At 36.6% G+C, this 18851-nt stretch overlaps 4 protein-coding genes across 5 annotated transcripts; 1 reads left to right on the forward strand and 3 right to left on the reverse strand.

Annotated features, from left to right (window-relative positions):
* The first annotated feature begins 2141 nt into the window (after positions 1-2141).
* On the forward strand, positions 2142-4572 carry LOC137711227 (uncharacterized). Of its 2 annotated transcripts, none has more exons than XM_068450453.2 (6): positions 2142-2296; positions 2382-2481; positions 3035-3383; positions 3522-3996; positions 4081-4136; positions 4237-4572. In XM_068450453.2, exons 1-6 carry the CDS (start codon positions 2260-2262, stop codon positions 4276-4278), a joined length of 1059 nt encoding a protein of 352 aa, XP_068306554.2. In that variant the 5' UTR covers positions 2142-2259; the 3' UTR covers positions 4279-4572. The 2 variants fall into 2 exon arrangements, with proteins under 2 accessions (XP_068306554.2, XP_088551555.1); XM_088695429.1 differs by having other exon boundaries at positions 2142-2286; positions 2381-2481.
* Positions 4573-4941: 369 nt separating this feature from the next.
* LOC137709762 (F-box protein SKIP23) lies at positions 4942-5952 on the reverse strand. Its single transcript, XM_068448746.2, has one exon. The coding sequence runs from the start codon at positions 5950-5952 to the stop codon at positions 4942-4944; it is 1011 nt and encodes a 336-aa protein (XP_068304847.2).
* Positions 5953-6784: 832 nt separating this feature from the next.
* Positions 6785-9190, reverse strand: LOC137709880 (ubiquitin-conjugating enzyme E2 2). Its single transcript, XM_068448859.2, has 6 exons — positions 8983-9190; positions 8244-8385; positions 8076-8101; positions 7652-7741; positions 7459-7547; positions 6785-7212 (listed from the first exon to the last, which is right to left on the reverse strand). The coding sequence occupies exons 2-6, from the start codon at positions 8366-8368 to the stop codon at positions 7084-7086; spliced, it is 459 nt and encodes a 152-aa protein (XP_068304960.1). The 5' UTR covers positions 8369-8385; positions 8983-9190; the 3' UTR covers positions 6785-7083.
* A 1895-nt stretch (positions 9191-11085) lies between these two features.
* On the reverse strand, positions 11086-15306 carry LOC137711607 (WRKY transcription factor 72B-like). The gene is made up of 6 exons (XM_068450864.2): positions 14802-15306; positions 14301-14381; positions 13471-13554; positions 12778-13344; positions 12554-12667; positions 11086-12438 (listed from the first exon to the last, which is right to left on the reverse strand). Exons 1-6 carry the CDS (start codon positions 14928-14930, stop codon positions 11368-11370), a joined length of 2046 nt encoding a protein of 681 aa, XP_068306965.2. The 5' UTR covers positions 14931-15306; the 3' UTR covers positions 11086-11367.
* Positions 15307-18851: the final 3545 nt, after the last annotated feature.

The raw sequence follows: 18851 nt of genomic DNA on the forward strand, positions 1-18851 counted from the left end.
TTGGTTGTAGGAGATTATTGGGTTGGGTAGGAATAAAGATGCGTTGTCAGTCCCGAGTGTGCGGTTGGTTACTTCGGAACCAAGGGTGCCAGCGTCTTTGTATTCCCAAGCATGAGTGAAATTACGGTTATGTCCTCCCAACTGTAAATTGAGCCCGAGGCGCGGTTGCGCGCGTGAATGGTTTATAGCCGTTGGATTAGGCGGCGGTGGTCAAACGGGTCTAGAGAGTGAAGACTCGATCGGTTATGTTCATCAAACTTGGTCTGCCCTTTGTTGGCAAGGCAACACCCCTTTCGTTGTGGTCACCAACAACGAGAAAATGAAAGTAAAAACTATAAAAATAGGAAAAATGATACCAAAAATCACTTTCACTTCCTATTATTTTTATCCTATCTTGTGTTGTACTTCTTTGTTGTGACTAATAGATGGGTTTGTACCAAGAAGAAATCTCAATTTGAAACAATCTTAAGAGAGTCATTTTTTTCCATATGTGTACGTTCTTAATAGAGGTGTACTGAATAAGGAAAGAGCATATACAAATTATTTTCTTTGTTTATTATACAATTAAAAACATTTCCACGACCATTAACTCACACAAAACAATACGATATTAAAAGGTTTGGGCCAATTTGTAAACAAGTTGGGTCATATCGGATCACCTGTTAAGAACCTGATAATATATCTTTTGCCAAATCTAAACATCACACATGAAAATTTCTAGCATGACATGTTAACTCGACACGAAACGACATAATTTGTTAACTAATCGGATTATTGTTGAACCATCTATTAAGAATCCGTTAAAATAACAAGAATAACACAAAAACAATACGAACACGATAAACACGACTTGTTTGCTCAGTTACACACTTAAAAAAAATACATTGAACTGTAGTATGAGAGAAATCATTTACATCTTCTTTTTTTTTTTTTTTTTGGGAAACATCATTTACATCTTATTGGTTTGTTGGAATGATAAAATACTTCGTGGCCTTGGGGTTGGTACTATTTACAATTTCATATTTCAACATACATGTGTAGGACATGTCATCTAACAACCGTACCATCAATTGAATGCTAACCTACTACAACGGTAAAGGTAGATGCCCTACCAAATCAAGTACAGTTAGGACCAAGTTGTCAATCCAACCAACAATCATAATTAGTAATTACACTACACTACTAATGGCTTATTTAGAAGTACCTTTAAAATATCTAAAGCGTTTTTGGTAAAAAAAAATGTTTTTAGAATCAATTTTTAGTAAAAATGTAAGAATTTTAGAAAAACATTTGGGGTGCTTCCTGCAGAAAACACTTCAAGTGCTTTTGAAACCCAAAAACATATTTTCTTAAAAACGTTTTCAGTCATTTTAAACGTACTTCCAAATAAACCTTAAGACAATTTGGCATGAGATCATATTTTGGAAACTAGAATTTCATATTCTTATCTAACGAAATTAATCACGAATAATGCGACACATGTTCTACTATTAAATTTCACAACACCTGAGTTCTACGGAGGGAGATTTTAGTGCGAGCTACGGGACATGTGCGTCATTACATCCATTTCGTGTTTGGCCCAATGGGCCGGAGAAGCTCGCCCATCATTGCTACCCAAGCCCATTAAAAAACAAAGTCCGACCCAAAAGTCAAAAGAAAACAACATTTTTTTTTTTTTTTTTTTTTTTTTGACCGGGAGACAAAAGGAAAAAGCTGAAAAAACGACCTCCGCCTATCTCGTCAAAATTCTTAACCGCAAAAGCGGTTTCAACGGCTCAGGATTTGAAATTCAAAATTCGAACTTTTATCTTCTAAAAATATAATATCCGCGGGCCCCATGCGGCGCCAGCCGTTTAATTCATCATCGTAGACGTTAGCCGTCCACGTGTCGACATCCGTTCCTAATCCCCTCCGCTCCATCGCAGCGTAACAAAAACTGCGAACATTGGGGAAAACAAAAGTCCCGCCGACTAAAATCTAGTGCGACCATAGAGGGCTTGACACGTGGAGAACGTTGGGGAGAGGAGCGCATCAGAACGCGAGTAGGCGGGATTCCGTCATCGAGGCGCGTGTGGCGGAATTTGAGTTTGCGTTGTGGGGGTATTCCTACAGCTTTGCCGCCCAAACAATAACTCAAAAAATATAAGGAAAAAAGAAAAAGAGGGAAATTGAATATAAAAGCCAGTTTCTGAGACGTTGTTGCTTACAGAAGTGAAGGAAAAAAGAAGAAGAATTTGAGAATTCAATCGATTCGATCGGATGGAGGAACCCCAATCTGCTCAATCTGCCCAATCTGGTAAAGTCATAATCTTTGTGGGTTTGTTTGGGAATTTTGTGAATTATTTTTTGTGAGATTTGGGTGTGGATTTCGGTTGTTTCAGGGAAGCTTCTTCGGTATGCGCTCCGTTCGGGGTCTAAAACGAAGGAGGAGAAGCTGCCGGCTGTGGCCGTTGAACCCCCTAACAATTCTGCCACCAAGAGGTATGGTTTGATGATGGCGATGTGATAGGGCTGATGTTTTATATGATTTCACTTGCAATTAGAATCTGGTGATTGGGATGGTTTCGATTACATGTTTCGAAGAGGCAGTAGGAAAAGCCATTTAATTTATCAGATTCGGGGTGAAAATTTAAAGTTTGGGGAAATTGTAGGCATGTAAGATGTCCCAATTCACATAAATTGAACAATTTGATGGTGTATTAGCAAATGTTAATTGCTTTAGGGGAAAGATCGAACTTTTGTTGTGGAGAATTGTTGATACTGCTCGAGCAATGCTGAGTTTGTTCTGTGTTTTGCAATCTTTGGCAATCTATAACGGCTAAATTGCTGATATATTTTGTCACTTAAGAATAGAGTTACGAGTTGCGTTTTTTCGGGTTTTGGGGGTTACACAAATGTTAAGCTACAGATTAGTCCCAATTCCCTTATGATTTTTCACCATGGTTGTTTATTCTATGCATAAGCAGAGTGGTTTTGAGCTTTGACGTGATTCGATAATTGGTTGAGGTTTATGTGGGATGTTTCTTTGTTTTAGGGGAAGGCCTGCATCAAATATGAGTAAAAGTGTGGGGGTTCTTGATCTCTCTGGCAAGGACAAGCCTGCCAAGCCGGCTAGAAGGCTCTCTGTTCCTTCCAAGCCGCCCACTACTCCAGCGCCGAAACTTGGTGGCAACATCACTCCAATTTCTGAGGCTAGATCAAGGAGGTCTGTGAGAAGTGAATCCCCTGCTTCTTCTGATGTTTCTAGACCGACAAGCAGGAAGAAGTTCAATGTTCTGGCCTCACCATCTTACTGGCTGCAGCAAATTAAGCTTTCTGAGGCTGCTGCCAAGCACTCGATTTCACTCGGGTTTTTCAAACTAGCCTTGGAGGCTGGATGTGAGGTACAACTTGTGTGTCCCATTGTTTCCATTTCCCATTTCACACCTTTTGGGTTGAACATTTGACTGCTTATCCACTCTAAATTTTATGTGGATGCGAGATTAACTGAATATGCTGTCATTTTCTTCAAATTTTGTCAGTCTCTTCAACTGCGCCATGAGCTAAAATCTTACGTTGATCGCAACGAGCTTAGTGACCTTGAAGACCCTCTGAAGGAATTACTGGAGAGCAAAACTGTTGTAGTAAATGAGCAGGCTCAGGTTTCTGAAACCTGTTCTCAGGTGCTCGACGAGGGGAATCGATCTTCTGATGATGATGCCAAGAGCTGCTCTTCTACAATGGGAAGTGGGAAACTGAAACCCAAGTCATTGAACACTGAAGCTGCTCAAGTTTCTCCCGTGAAGGCCGCAGCCAAGAAGGAGATTGCCCCAAAAAGCACTCCTGCAGCCAGGACTAGGGCATCTTCAGCAAAGAGTTCTTCGAATTCAGGACCTATATGTGACAATGGTGCTCGCGTATCTACTGTTAAGAAACCCCAGAAGCCGAGTGTGCAAGATTCTAACAAAGTAAAGGACAGGAAGAAGAAGCAGGGGAATCAAACTGCTTGTGAACAAGGTTAGTCAGTCGAGTGTGTCCTATGCGTAATCATCTTTCCTTTACCTCTGTTGTGCATTATTTAATAGTTCAACGTTGCCGCAGACTCAGTTAACCCTACTCGTGCAGAAGAAGCACTTCAGGAGAACAAAGAAAATCAGGTGAGTTTGTTACACTACGGTCTCGCATACTCAGCCTTGTTTGTTAAACTGCAATTTAATCTTGACTAACACTGACAGTATCTTAATCTGTCTGCTGTAGGATGCTCCCTCGACGGAAGCTATCAATGTGACTGAGGCGTAAACATACAGAAAACGCCGATGCCATTCTCTTGTTCTTGTTGGGTTTGTCTTCATTTTATTCTCTGTGGGGATTTCCTGTGTAAAGGTTTCAGAGGCTCGAAGTTTTTCGGTGTACAAGTTAAACAATAGTATTCGTCCGCCGTTGGATTAAAACCGGGCTTTGTTTGGTTATTGTGATACAGTTTGCTGGTGATGTCTTGTGCTGAACCAAAGTATTTGTTGGTCAAGTCTGTACTATTTTGTGGCATAATCTTATACTTTTTTAGGTTAGGCATTAGTTTGTGATTTCTGTTCATCCAAAGCGTTTGCGATTCTTTTTTCTTCTTCTGCAGTATAGTAACCTGTGAATTATGTGATTTATGTTACAATTTATGTCATGGATTGAATTGCTAATGAGAACGTCACGATTCAAAAGAAAATAAGAAGCGATTTGAAGAAAATTAAAATGAAGTACAGAAGAAATGAAGTAAAGAAAAGCAAATATTGTTACAAAATCGCGTCTTGATCTTCGATTACTATTTGAATCAACGTGGAATCATCCATAAAACAGAACATGAAAATTACATCAATCCTTTGAATTGTTGCTCTAAACAACATTCGCAATTGTACATTAAAGAGAAAAACATCCAAAGAAATACATGTTTCAAGCCATGTTAGGCATAAACTAGACCGGACGAGGCCAAACGTACGTGAATCCACTCAAATCACATCCGAGCGCCTCAAATTTTCCTTCTTCCATGCTAAAGATTCCCGAATAGTGGCCAACCATCAAGCTATATTCCATGTCCAAACTATCGTCATTGAAGTAGATGCAGTTAGGTTTTATCAGGCCCTTGAAATCTTGAGCTTTAATGGCAGTAGTGTGGTTATGCCCCACGAAAATCGTCCATTCCCCTAAGCCGTTGATGGCTTCCCATTCGCTTTCGAACTGTTCATACCTGTAAGCCTCAAAGTCATAAGTCTCATGGTCGTAACGAGGGTTGTCCTGCACAAACCTTATCAGCATCACGAGCTCTCCGCCAATGCCGACAAGATAAACTTTGCCACCTTTGAAGGTAAAAGGGGGAGCGATTTCATCAACGCTCGGCGAAGACCAGCCATCATCATCGAGATCGCATAAAACGAGCTTTCCAATCTCAGTAGTGGCAAGTAACTCCTCCCCATTAAACAAAATAATGTCTTCATAGTTATTCCCTGCATCGTGTAGCATTGTCCACGTCTTTTCCCTCGCTTTGTAACATATGAGCCTTCGCTTCTCTCCGAAAATCGCCAACACTGAGTAATCAAACGGACAGCGAGAAGGATCTGAGGATAGCACAGCTTTGTGAAGAACACGTGAAGGGTCTTGATCATAAAACGGAGAGGAGGAGAGCTCTGGGAGAGCGATTTGGGCGCGGTTGAGAGGGTTGAGGAGGGTGACCAACGACGTAGTTTCGTCGCGCAAGATTAGCCAACCGGGTGACCAGCCACATACAGTCTTTTCGAAAGCCTCGGGCAGTTCGAGACAGTGGACTTGGTGCGTGTAAAGGCTGAAGAAACACTTCAGGTGTTGGTTTTCGTAAGCTTCAACGCCGTCACGGGCGTTGTGGTGGTGGTGGTGGTGACGGTGGTGGTCAGGAAGCATGAGCCATGGGAAGTAAAGAGGGAGAGGGTTGTGGGAAAGGTCGACCAACATGTTGGGTAGTGAATGAAGGTAATGGAAGTTCTGAATGATGATCGATCGAGCCTGAAGCCCTTTATTTTTATGTAGTACTAGTTAGTGACCGCTCTATTAAGTTTTTGAGTACTTGTTTGGGAAGTTTACTAAGTAAACAGTAAAACTTAGGGCTTAAGTTTGGAAAGTCCGAAATATATTTTCTTTGTAATATTAAACTTAAGATAAAATACTTCAAACTCAATACTGTAGGAAGAAAAAAAAGGTCTTACATTCTTTGTAATGAGAGAACAACACGAAAAATACAACTGATAATCGACTAGAGTAATTAGGTAGAAGAGATTTTTTAATAAAGCAAAAAATCCCACGTCAGATGTTAAAAGATATAACTTATATGAAATGGTTCAATGTCTAACTGGATTGAAGCCTTGTGTATAAAATTCCACACTTATTGATTGCATGAGTGATTAAGTGGGGCGTTATTATCACTAAATGCTACAGTTTAGTGGTATTCCTCTTCACTTGTAAGTGAGAGGTTTTAGGTTCGATTATAGTTATAGGCAAATTTGAATCACATTTTTGCTAGCCCATTGTGAGGCTAAGTCCACACCATTCCCTTAATGTAGATAATATTGTTTGGTTATAAAAATTAAAAAAGAAAATAAAAAGTGAGGCGGTATCAATGCTATTAGAGGTGGACTGCAGCCCATCTCTTTGAAACTTCCAACATTTTCTTCCAGTCTAGCTATTCATCTAAAAGTTTGAATCCCCTTCAAGAAGTTTAGATCAGTAGAATATTGCTTACACTATATTTTACATCCTTTAGGTTTAGAGTGATTTCCAACGTCGGCAATGAAATTCAATTTTCTTGCACTCACCATAGATTTTGATAAATACTGAACCAAGTTCATAACAAACCAATGCAAATTGATACACAACACTATTTTACACGTGCTTCACCAATGTCAACTGGCAAGACAAATTCTTAAAAAAGACAAAGCAAATCCTAAGCGTCGTAATTCGGGATGAAAACCTTGAAAATACAGGATAAATGTTGATAAGTTTGCACAATGATTCTCACAGCAGCCATGCTACTCATAAGACCCCTTCGGACAAATTCGGGCAGTCCTACAAGTTCCCCCCCTGACGGGGTTAGTCTGCTGTCCAACTCTGTTCCACGATTTCCCTCACTCTTCGGTTGTACTCACGCTTGTTCTCGCTAAACATGCGAGCAGCTTCTGAATTTGCAGGAGAGTTTGGGTTGGGATCACATAGTAGTGACTGCAATAAACAAATACAAACAGTTAGGATCTTCTCAACGTATAAACCCGTGTTTACATGTGTAGGGTACTACTATAACCTTCTTCCTTGAGACACTAAGGTGCAGAAACAAAATATTAACATCCAAAAGACGATCTCTTAAGCTATATATATGCTTCTTTTCACATGATTACCTGGTTACCTGCTTTGTAGATTCATAAATATGACCAAGGAAATAACAATGCTACACACACAATCAAACCATACCTGGATGGACGTGAGTATAGCTGCCACGTCATATATAGGACTCCACTGATTCTGTAAAATATCCAAACAAATACTTCCATCCGCATAAACTGACCAAATTTGAGAGAATATTGAAGTTATAAACCAGAGGAGAATTGTTTAACGAGTAACACGAAGTAAATGCTCATGTCAGGATATGTGTGCTCCAACTTACTATTTGGATGAAACATCCTAGAAACAAACCGGACTGTTGGTGGTTTGTTTGGATAATCCTCCGTAAACTGAAGAGTCAACTTAAACGTGCCTGTATAGCTCCAAGTAAAGTTCGTTAATGTATATATCAACATAGTTAAGCTTGTTTAACAGAAATATGCATACCATTGTCACATCAATGAGAAAAATGGCACAACCACACAAACAATGGAGGAAATTATCTAATTAATTCATCAAGAAGAAAGCTTAAACTCTGAAAGAAAAACAAAACAGAAATTGTGATTCCACACTGTTAAACTAAAGAATAACGTAAAGTTCTGTACAGGATGTTTGTCTTCATTCCTGAATGTAAAACTGAGAATAGAATATCCCACGTCTGAAATGCATTAACATAATCAAAAGCTTCAGTGCAAGAATTCACTGACCTCCATCCCAAGGAGTATCATCGGGACTGCAATCCAAACCAGACAAGAAACGAGAAATTGCTTATCCAACCGTACTTAAACGTACCGGAAAAATGAAAAATTAATGTTGCAAAATAGAAGAGAAAACAACAGTTGATTTCTTTTATGCACTGCATTTTTCCAACTTACCCAAATATAACAGCATTCCACAACATTATATTGTTATCCTGTGGCGCCCCACTAATCCCTGCAGGCGGGTCCTGTTGCAGCCTCTTGAAGTCTCTCATCAGCCTCTTCCTTGCAGGAGTTGACATCGCTAATTTGCTACCACCTATATATCATCAACCCCATTTAATCAACTGTATTTAAGATTAACTATGCATTGAGCAAAAACCAATTTCATCTTTTTTCCAATGCCAGCCAAAACATCAAAAACCACTTTTCTACACCAAATTGCACACAAAATATACTGGGGCAACTCAATTTGCCCAACGGAAACACATAATTACCAATACAAATACTTTAAACTACGACTTAGATAGCTTCAGCTGAGCTACATATAAACAAATTCAAAGATCAAGACTTGAAATCGAGCTCAAAAACCGGAAATTTCACTTCAATTAAGCAGCTTTTCAGATGTTTACAGCTTAAATATGCATAATAACAAAAAAGAATCATCCTTTCTTCACTAATTGGACACTAACCGAAAAACCCTAATTCATATTATTCAGATTACAGATACACAGGGGACCAAATAGCTAACAAAGCTGGACAATTTGACCCCAGTCCAATACAAAAATTGATTCTTTCTGATTATACATGCGCTACCCGCGTAAAATATCAACAATTCCAAATTAAAATGGAAAACGAATTGAAACGACATAAAATTGAATACAATTTGGGGGAAATTTGGGGAAAATTATCTCACCTGGAGCTCCGAATCTCCAAGAGGTCCCGATCCGGGCAGGCTCAGAATTGGGTTGCTGAAGATGGTGATCAAGGAAGGGTTTTGGAGGTGGGTTTGATCAGATCGAAGCCGAAGCCATTAGGTTAGGGGGGAGAGGAACACAGAGCTCCCGTGAGAGAGAGAAAGAGAGAGCGATGGAGTTTCGTTTTGTACTAGCTTTTATTACACCAAATATTTAATTTAATTCTCAAGTGAATAAGAATTCGAGAATTTTGTGGTGGGGTCGGTCTACTCAGCACTGTCCCCACCCCACCTGCTAGTTGGCCTTCTCTTTCTTTATCTGCTTTTCTCCTAAAATAGTGGAAGGAGGAATATTTTCTCTACCTTTTCTTTTTCATTTTTATGGTTTCTATTTTTTTGGAGGTGGCTAATAGCGTTTACTCTTGTATGTGAAGTTTCTGAGTTCGAATTTTAACGATAATATTGTTGTATAGATAATTGTCAACTATTAATGTATGTAAGATTTATTGGAGAAAAAAAAAGATGTATTTTAACAATTTTGTTATCAACAATAACACTCGTATATAATTACAAGACCAACAATCAATCGTGGATGTGAATTACATTCATAATAAAGAAAGACAAGTATTAACAATTCATTGCCAAATATCACACTCGTACATAAACAACAATCCCACTAACGTGCATAAGATTCATAGAAAGACATGTGTTTATACTTCGTGAACAACGATTATACTTTTTAATAAATAATTGCCACCTGTCAATACAGGTGAAATTCGTTGTGTGAAAAAAAAATATAAACAATCCATTACCGCTCCTTTTCAAAACCATGATTCATGTATGGTTTGATCTTTACAAATTATAATCACATTGTATTTGCCAGCTAAAATTTTCATCATCTCCTCTTGCTCCTTTATTGTCTCCTTAAAAGTTCATGAGGTAGCTAAAAAATGATGCAGAACTTAAGGTGGCTTGGTTGGGTTTTAATTTAGTCGTTCGATCGCCTCTTTTCCATTTCGCGACTGCTTCATTTCTTGTAGCGGGGCAGAGCGTTTATATACATTTTTTTAATCAAGTTTTAGTAATATATCAGTCCCTCTTAAGGGAAGAGATTCTCATTTTTGAAAAAAATAGGGATTAGTTGTGGGACTCATTTCATATCCAGTTTCAACGATCCGAACCTTCTATTTTGCAAGTTTTAATTCATAGATCACCATGCAAAAATTTAATTCAATCCGAAACCATTTGCATATCTAATTATCACGATGAAATTTTATTGTTTCTTATAGAACAAATGGTTTGTTAATTTCTTAGATGTCTCAAATATTTTCGATTTGGCTAAGGGAGTCCGAATGAAAGGATATTTTCTATTGATTATCTCACTCACTCTCTTTCTTACATTGACTTGTTAGCTATTTTGTTTGCAATTTACAATCTTCTTGGATTCCAGCTTTTTACTTTTCTTATAAAAAGCTTTGACCTACTATTTTGCAAGAATGATCTATGAGGTGCAACTTGAAAAAATAGATAGTTTGGATCGTTAAAGTTCGATATGGTGTGATCCCAACAACTAATCCCTATTTTTTTATAAAAAAAAAAAAAATGGGGATCCCTTCTATATAGGAGGCCTTTCCCCTTCTTGCTTGCTAGGTGAATAAAGTTTATACATAATTTGACTATTAATCTCTAGGTTATTTTTACATTTGGAGATATGAAACATCTTTATCAAAGACGTACACCAAAGTGTTAGAGATGTGTTTGGCACGTAAATAAATATAATACACAATTTGTTGTGAATAATGTGGATGACCCACATGAATAATTTGTTACTACTGATTCACATTATTTTCACTATTCGTTTGTGGAAAATTTGTAAAGTGAATAGTGTTCTTTGCTTATAAAATGAATGAGAGATGAAGAAGAGGTTCACGGAAGAGATTGTAAAAGAAGAAAGAGGAAGAGAGAAAAGAGAAGAAGAGGAAGAGAGAAAAGAGAGGAAGAGGAGAGGGGATAATAGAGAGAGAGTTATTTTGTACTCTTATTATTCTAAATTATAATGGAAGCACTACCGCTGCCCCAATGACGTACTCCAGTCACACTGACTGTAGAGGAACCTCGTAAATTTTGTGTCTTGTTTTATTTATTACACTGCACACACCGTCGATTTTATAACACAATTTAAAATGTAAAAGCTTATGTCAGCTAATCAAATCGTCAATCCTTTCCACGTCCAAGATTAAATACAATTTACAACCCTACCATCACCACTGCTATTTCTTAAATAACACAGACTAAAATACACAAAAAATCAAACTCGGTTTAATTACCTTGTTTGAATTAATTAAATGTTTACAAATAATAAATATTTATTTTTCAATTCATAAACTATAAACTCTTGTGATCTCTAGTATCATCAGGAGATGTAGATGCACTCTTGGGGGCACTTGAAAATGGCAATGAAGGTGGCAGAAACATCAAGCTCCCCGGCTGCGAATTCGGCGGAGTTGTTTTGTTCAAATAGCTTGATGCACATCCAATACTACTACTGTTATTACCTATCTGTGATTGAAGGAATGGTGAAGAAGAAGATGTAGTAGTAGTAGTACTTCCTGGAAAGTGGTCACTCCATTTGAATTTCTGAGCCAAACTGATACTACTGTCTCCACCACCTGCTTGATTAATATGACCTAGGGTTCCAGTAATGCCAGTGGTCCCAACAGTACTGTTGCTGCCAATGATTGATGTGAGCACGGCGGCTAAGGCGGATTGAAAGCTAGGGTCAGATGTGATTGCCTTGGTGGCAGCTGCAATAGAGTCTGGTTGAAATTGATGAGGAACTCCTTGAGGAGGATTAGGGTGAGGGTTGATATTCTTCTGCATGTAATTTTGGTAGATGTTGTTTTGCATGGGCTGCTGCCTGATTCCAAGACTACTTAGTGGCGCACTTTGATTCTTGTTACTGGTATTATATGGAGGTAAGTGGGTCCCATAGGAAAGGAGCCCATTATTACTCCAAGGCATGTCGGTGCTGGACTCAGAATTTGATCCAAAGTTGAGGCTTGTGGGAGGGTAAAGTTGATGGGAAGAACTTGATGACGAAGAGAATTTGTTGAAATGGGACATGGAATTGGATGTTGATGAAGGTTTTGAAGTGAGGTCTAAGATGATTGTTGGGACAGAAGATGAGAGTGAAGAGTTGGGTATGTAGAATCTGGATTTTGAGTTATCAGAAAGATAGAAATTATAACCATGAAGATCGTGCGCAGCGGTAGTACTGGTGGCGGTAGCTGATGGGTTCAAGCGGCCGGAGCTTGATGATGATGAGCCGGATAATAGCATGGAAGCGGCTGCAGAGGTGGTGGAAGCCATTGCTGTGGCTGACATTGGAAGTGGGTGATTGTGACTTCCTTCATAGGTGGTGATTAAGATGGACATGTCCTCTGCACATCTTTGTACCTAAATTAATTGCAAATCAAGAAATTAGCATGCAATATATTTCTGGACACCATATAGTGAATGGCATGTGACAAGTGATGTGTCATCACCGACAGAGTCAGGTGCATGTGTTTACCTGTTTTCTTACTGGACACGAAGGTGCAATGGTGCAACGGTAGTAAGCACGAGGACATGGATTTCCTTTTGCAATTTTTTGCCCATATTTCCTCCATTGGCATCCATCATTCATCTGTGTCCAAGTAAAATTATACTTAGTAAATGAAATCTCATGGCTACATTCCCAATCTTTAGTAAATTTCATTTTTGCATGCACGTATACATATGAACTATTAAACTAACCGTTGGGGTGTCACATCTAGCTCTCACTGAAACCCTAGCTTTCTTGGCTGGGCTCTGTTGCGCAACTTCATCTTCCAAACCACTTGATCTCACTGTCTTGAGAACTTTTCTTGGTGGCCAAGTCTCACCAGCTTCTTCCTTGGGCACTTCTTCAAGGCTGCTTCCAGGGCTTGGATTGGCCAAGGGCACTTGATTAGTTGTAGCACTTGATTTAGGTGCTTCATATTTGCAGTCTAGCCCCAAAGACAAGCTTTCTCCATCTGACTCATTTTCTACTTTGCCTTGACTGGTGCTAGGGTTTTTATCATTCTTTTGATTCCATTTAGGTTTGCCAGAAAATGATCCGAGGCTGAGTGACACAAGCTCGGATTCCTCATCTTGATCATAATTCTTATTAGTACTTGGAATTGCAATGTCCTTGGACTTGTTTGCTTTTTGTTGAATGTCATATAACTGCATTTGAAGTGTCTGGTACTCCTCCGTTATCTGATCTAAGTACTTCTTCAGCCTTTGGTTTTCTTCTCGAATTTCACCCATTTCGGCTCTTGCAGATTCAAGCTGACAATCCTAAATGTTTGTTAATAAATTCAGAAAAATTAGTGCTCTAGTCTCTGATTTTCTTCATCTGTATATAAATATGCTAATAAACAAAGTGAACATATGCATGGAAGCCTAGGCTGGCTCTCGAAGTACCTGTTCCTTTATACTTGGTGAAGTAGATGCCACTGAATGATCAGGTTCCGCCGAGGACCCCTTTATATTACTTGTGGTTGATATCTGTTCAATTAAGTACCATACATAGTTATCAAAATTCACCGACGAGTGAAGAACTAATTAAATTAAATTGAAAGATTGAAGAATAATTAAACCTACGGTGTTAGCTTCATGTTAAATTATAAGAGTCAGTAATGGTCAACCGAACACCGTTGTTTGGTTCTTTTTTTTTTCTCCGTTACATTAGAGAGTTTCGAACTCTAAATATAGCAACCACTAGGCTAACCCTAATAACTGCACCGTTACTTGGTTCTTATTACGTGATCATTCCTAATCTTAATCAAAGGTTAATTTTATACTTAAAACAAAAGCATACAACTCTAGGCAGCCACTAAATCTGTCATACAACTTCCCTGATTTCAAACCACTAGATTGGCAAAATAGTTCTGGTTTATGTACCGCCCGATTCCAATATTTCACTATCTTCGTTAAATAATGAAAGCAAATTGTGGATGTTGATTGATGGTGTATGTACCCTAATTTCAGGACCTCTAATAATGAAAATTCAAATATAATTAATGTAAATCCAATAACTTGGGGAGAAAAAAATCAAATCAGTGAGAGATATGGATTTAAATCCAATGGATGATTAGAGATATTTATCTACGTTTTATTTACTTGAAATTAAAAGAACTAGAAAAAGGATAATAAAAGAAATCGTGCTCATTAACATTAAAATACGGTTGATTGCAAGAAAAAAAAAAGGGATAATATTTTCTTGATTGTTTGGGTGAACGAGATGGATTTACCTGCTTGCAACTCAAATCTTTTTGTTTAGGTGAAGATGATTTCACTTCATTATTCTCCTGGCATGGCCTTCCATTTCCAACCTGTAACATAGTAATTTTATCCACAGAAGTTCATATTAATAAAAGAATTAATTGTTAATTACACCTACATACAGTTCATGATAAATTAATCCTTTTAACTTAATTTTTTAGCAAAATATGAATTAATTGTAATATTTCCTTCAACGTACCCAACGTACATAAAGTAAAATCAATAACAAATTAATATTGCCCGTGTAAAACCTTTATTATTGAACAAAACTCACACTAAAATATTTTCCTTTAATTTTGTTACGAAATATAAGATCAAAATATAGCCTGTAATCCTTCAAAAATTGCATAAATTAATTCTCTCAAATCACAAACTCAATCTCCATATATATACAAGAATTTATTGAATTCTGATAGATTGGGAAAGAAAATAGGAATTTTAGATGCAATAATATTATTAATTTCACTTACTTTGAGAACAATTTCTTCTTTGTGACCAGCTTCTTGCTCATCTGCAATACTACTAGATTCAAGAACTACTGTCTTCTCTTCACTTTCTGATCCTCCATGGCTATTAGACTTTCCCAAAGCAGCCTCCATAGTTTTCTTCAGTTTTCTCTCCTTTTCCTATCCCTCTTTTGGCTAATTTGATATTCTTGGGGCCTCCTCCATCTTCGTCTTCTTATATAGACAGCATGCAGAATTTGACTCAACCCTTTAAAAGCTTGAAATTATTCAAACTCATTAGATGAGATAGCCTATATAATATTATTAATTAAGCTCTTAATTAGTTTATATGACCACGGCACACGAAATGTCAACTGCGCCCGTTCTCCAATTGCAGCAAAAGAAATACACACACCACAACAATATATTTACACTGAAAGATGAAAGATTTAGACTAAGCCATACAACGAGTTAGTCATAATTTAATATCAAACTTTCATTTGAGTTAAACCATGCAATGAGTCTATGCAACAAGATTGAAACTTAAAGCCTCTTACTTAAAAGTTATGATGAATATTACTAAATCATAATGCTAAGTAGTATCACAAACTTTGATTATAATCTTATTATCTTAAAAAAGAAGAAGAATTCAACGTCAACGTTTGAGATGACATGCCAGAAAGAAACAAAACCTCGAAGGGCTTGAAGGCTAGACGCCGCAAAACTCGGTCCCCGCCCAATTCTGCATCGTTGAAGTTTCATACTTTGCAAAAGTCACATGGGGATCGGTTCATCATGGTCAAACTTTAATTGGCTAGCTGGGGATTTATTTTCAGGGGTGGGGTATTAGGGTTCTGTATCTACAGAGAAAAATTAAAATTTAGGTCAACGTGTTAATACAGGTATTATGGTCCAGTTCTAAAATTTTGCTTCTTGGATTCATTTGTCCATCAATTTGACCTTATTAACGTAAATACCATGATTCGTTCATGTTGGAATTGGTATTAGAATTAGGTGTAGCTCTCCAAGGTACACCAAAAATTATAGCAAGTCGTATGCGCGCTATATACGTTGAATAATTTTCATAAACGTAAATACATGACATTGTCTATGACAGTCTCGTATTTTAGTACTCCTACCTTATACTACTATATGTGACTCTGTGTCTATACCTTAGATGAGTCGATGTTTGTGCACAATTTTCAAACGACTAAATGAAACTAGGATTACTTTTCGGTGCATTGTCATTTGACAAATCATGCTGCTAATTTATTTTGAATGACAACTACTACAAGTTAGTAAATAAAATGGAAAATTTGGTGTTTCAAAACTTTGACAAATTATGGGATTTTTTTATTAGCTAATCCGTTGAAAGTTGAAACCCATTAAATTACTATATTTTCTATTAGCTAATCCTTTGAAAGTTGAAACCCATTAAATTACAGAGGTGGATTGTCTGCCCTTCCATTTCCATATTCTTTCCATCTCCTCTTATTTGTGTGGTCACAGTTAAGTCACGTCAACATTTTATATTTCTATTACTTTTTGTTTTATTATTTCTATAAAAATATTAATATAAAATATTAATACGACTTAACCATGACCATATATCATAGGAGGGTATAAGGAGATTATGAAAATGGGAGGCCAGACAATCCACCTAGTTAAATTACTTAGCAAAGCAATACGAAGCATGACATGATGGTTCTTCAACCCAACTGTGCCCAAATTAAATATTCCATATCAAAATACAAGCAGTCCACTTGTAAGCGCAAGACTCGGCCATGAGCAGCCCTTATATCTAAATATATGAAAGATTTTTTAGTGTGATCGGTACACGTGTCACTACATAAATGGTGAAATATGTATGCTAAAATGTTAATAACTTAAAATATAAAATTTCTTACCCACATGGTATACTACTTGTGTTTCCATCACAACTAAAAATTTCTCCTAAATATATTATATGCGATATATATATCTATCTCTGTATAAAATAACCTTGGGATCAAGAACGTTGACGTCTAATAATTTGTTTAGGCCTTAAACCAAGCTATATATCTATCTCTTCGTACCGACTTTGGAAACAATACAACTTTTTTTTTTTTTTTTTGTCAAAGGAGATAATAAAACTTGATATGTTTAAATATTACTTGAGTCGATCAGGATGAGAGTTTAATGTGTGCATTTAATCCAAGTGAAATTTGTTTGAGATAAAGACATTTATTTTAACATAGTATTGTGTTCAAGTTTTTCTCTTTCACAATAAGTATTGTGTTTAAGTTTTTCTCTCTTCCACAACATCGTTGGCTTCAAAATTTATTTAAAAAAAATTAGTCTCTCTATTATTACCTATATTTAAACCTAATTTGTTACTAATTAAGTTATGAAACTCTTGATAGTACCACAAGAATCACGCTTAATTTTCAATGAGATTGGTTAGACCACCTTTAAAGGTCCAAGTTTTTAGATAGAACTAGAAATAGAGTGCGAAACGCACACAAAAAAAAATTTGTTTATTCACTTAGGCTTTTCGTCAAACACTTGATCAGCGATATATCGAGAGAATTTGTCAAGTGTTGTTCATGCAACCTGTAGATATATGCATTAATAAGTATTACATCAAACACTTGGTATAAGGGGACCCGTACAAAACATTCGGAGGGTCATTAGAAGACCTTCGCATGTATATTTTCTAAACTTTGAATGGTCTTAGAATCATTTAGGTCCCAATGTGCATCCACCTCTGGTCTCTATATATGAATGGTACGGATGATCTTCCCTACTTTAGAATTGGTCAAGCTTATTAATAAACATCAGATCGATATATATATTTGAGTTAACTTAGCTTTCAATTACCTGCTGTAGCTAGTTTAGTTTAGAATATTAACATCCCAATAGGTCAATGGCCACTATACCTTATTCACGCCTCTAATTTGATCCGGGATAAGCATTATTTTAATTTAAATTTTGTTTCATTTAAAATTTTTAATATGTATTTTAGGCTTTTAAGTTTCCATAAGATAATACATAATTAATTCAAGACAACTCAATTACAGTCATATATACATACATACATATATATATATATATATATATATATATGCATCGAGAATTCATATTCAAGAAGTCTTCGCAATTTTTGTTCGTTTTGGTGACCAAAGCGCCCTCACTTTGAAACTTCTGCTAGATTCTTGGCTGTATATTAAGATAAATACTAGTGGATTATTATATAAGCAGGGTCAACTATTGTGATCAAAGTATTACTTGGGATTTGGGTTTCTGTTTTAAGCGCATTTCAAATAATTATTAATTGAAACCCTATTTAAAGGTGAGTTTATCATGCAATTACATATTACTTTTTTCGTGTACGTTGGATTCAAACTTAAGATTTCTTTTAACACTGTGAAGAATTATTAGGGTTTAAAAGCTTGGAGCAAGTACTTAAGTAATTTTGCAAGTGACTATTTATCACAGTCGTGGAAATGAGTTGAGTCTTTGCATAACGGTGTGGGTTCGAACCATGTCGTTAGCTAATCTAACAAAAATCTATCGTTTGACAAAAAAAAAAACCTAAGTAACTTTCATTCTGTTCAGATAACTTGAATTGATCCACATTAATAAATAATTTTACCTTATTAACTTCATGAAAAATATTATTCAATTAATCGGTAAAGGTTATAGATCGAGGAAGCCCGGAAGAGCATAGGCAAAGATTAAATGGTAGATTATAGCGGTACTGTTTATGCTAATCATGTTATTAATCATGTAGATTATTATTGCCTTTAAACTAAATTAACATGCTTTATGTGGTATTTAATTAATCATGGTTGATTTTACTCGTTTTCGGATAATTAAAGACTCTAATTAGTCAACAAATTATTTAGATGACAGAGATATGAGTACATGAACCAACCACCCAAATAACTAAATAATAATGCATGCTTATATATGTTTATGGATCTTAATTATATATTATGTTTTCTATTAGAGTCAATTGTTCAAGAGCTTCTCACTTTATATTGTTTTGTTTAAAGTGGAATCTAGCAAGAAAAAAAAAAGGATATAGAAGTA

This window comes from Pyrus communis, chromosome 6, assembly GCF_041283825.1.
Source record: "Pyrus communis isolate YQ-2024b chromosome 6, ASM4128382v1, whole genome shotgun sequence".
NCBI classification, from domain to species: domain Eukaryota; kingdom Viridiplantae; phylum Streptophyta; class Magnoliopsida; order Rosales; family Rosaceae; genus Pyrus; species Pyrus communis.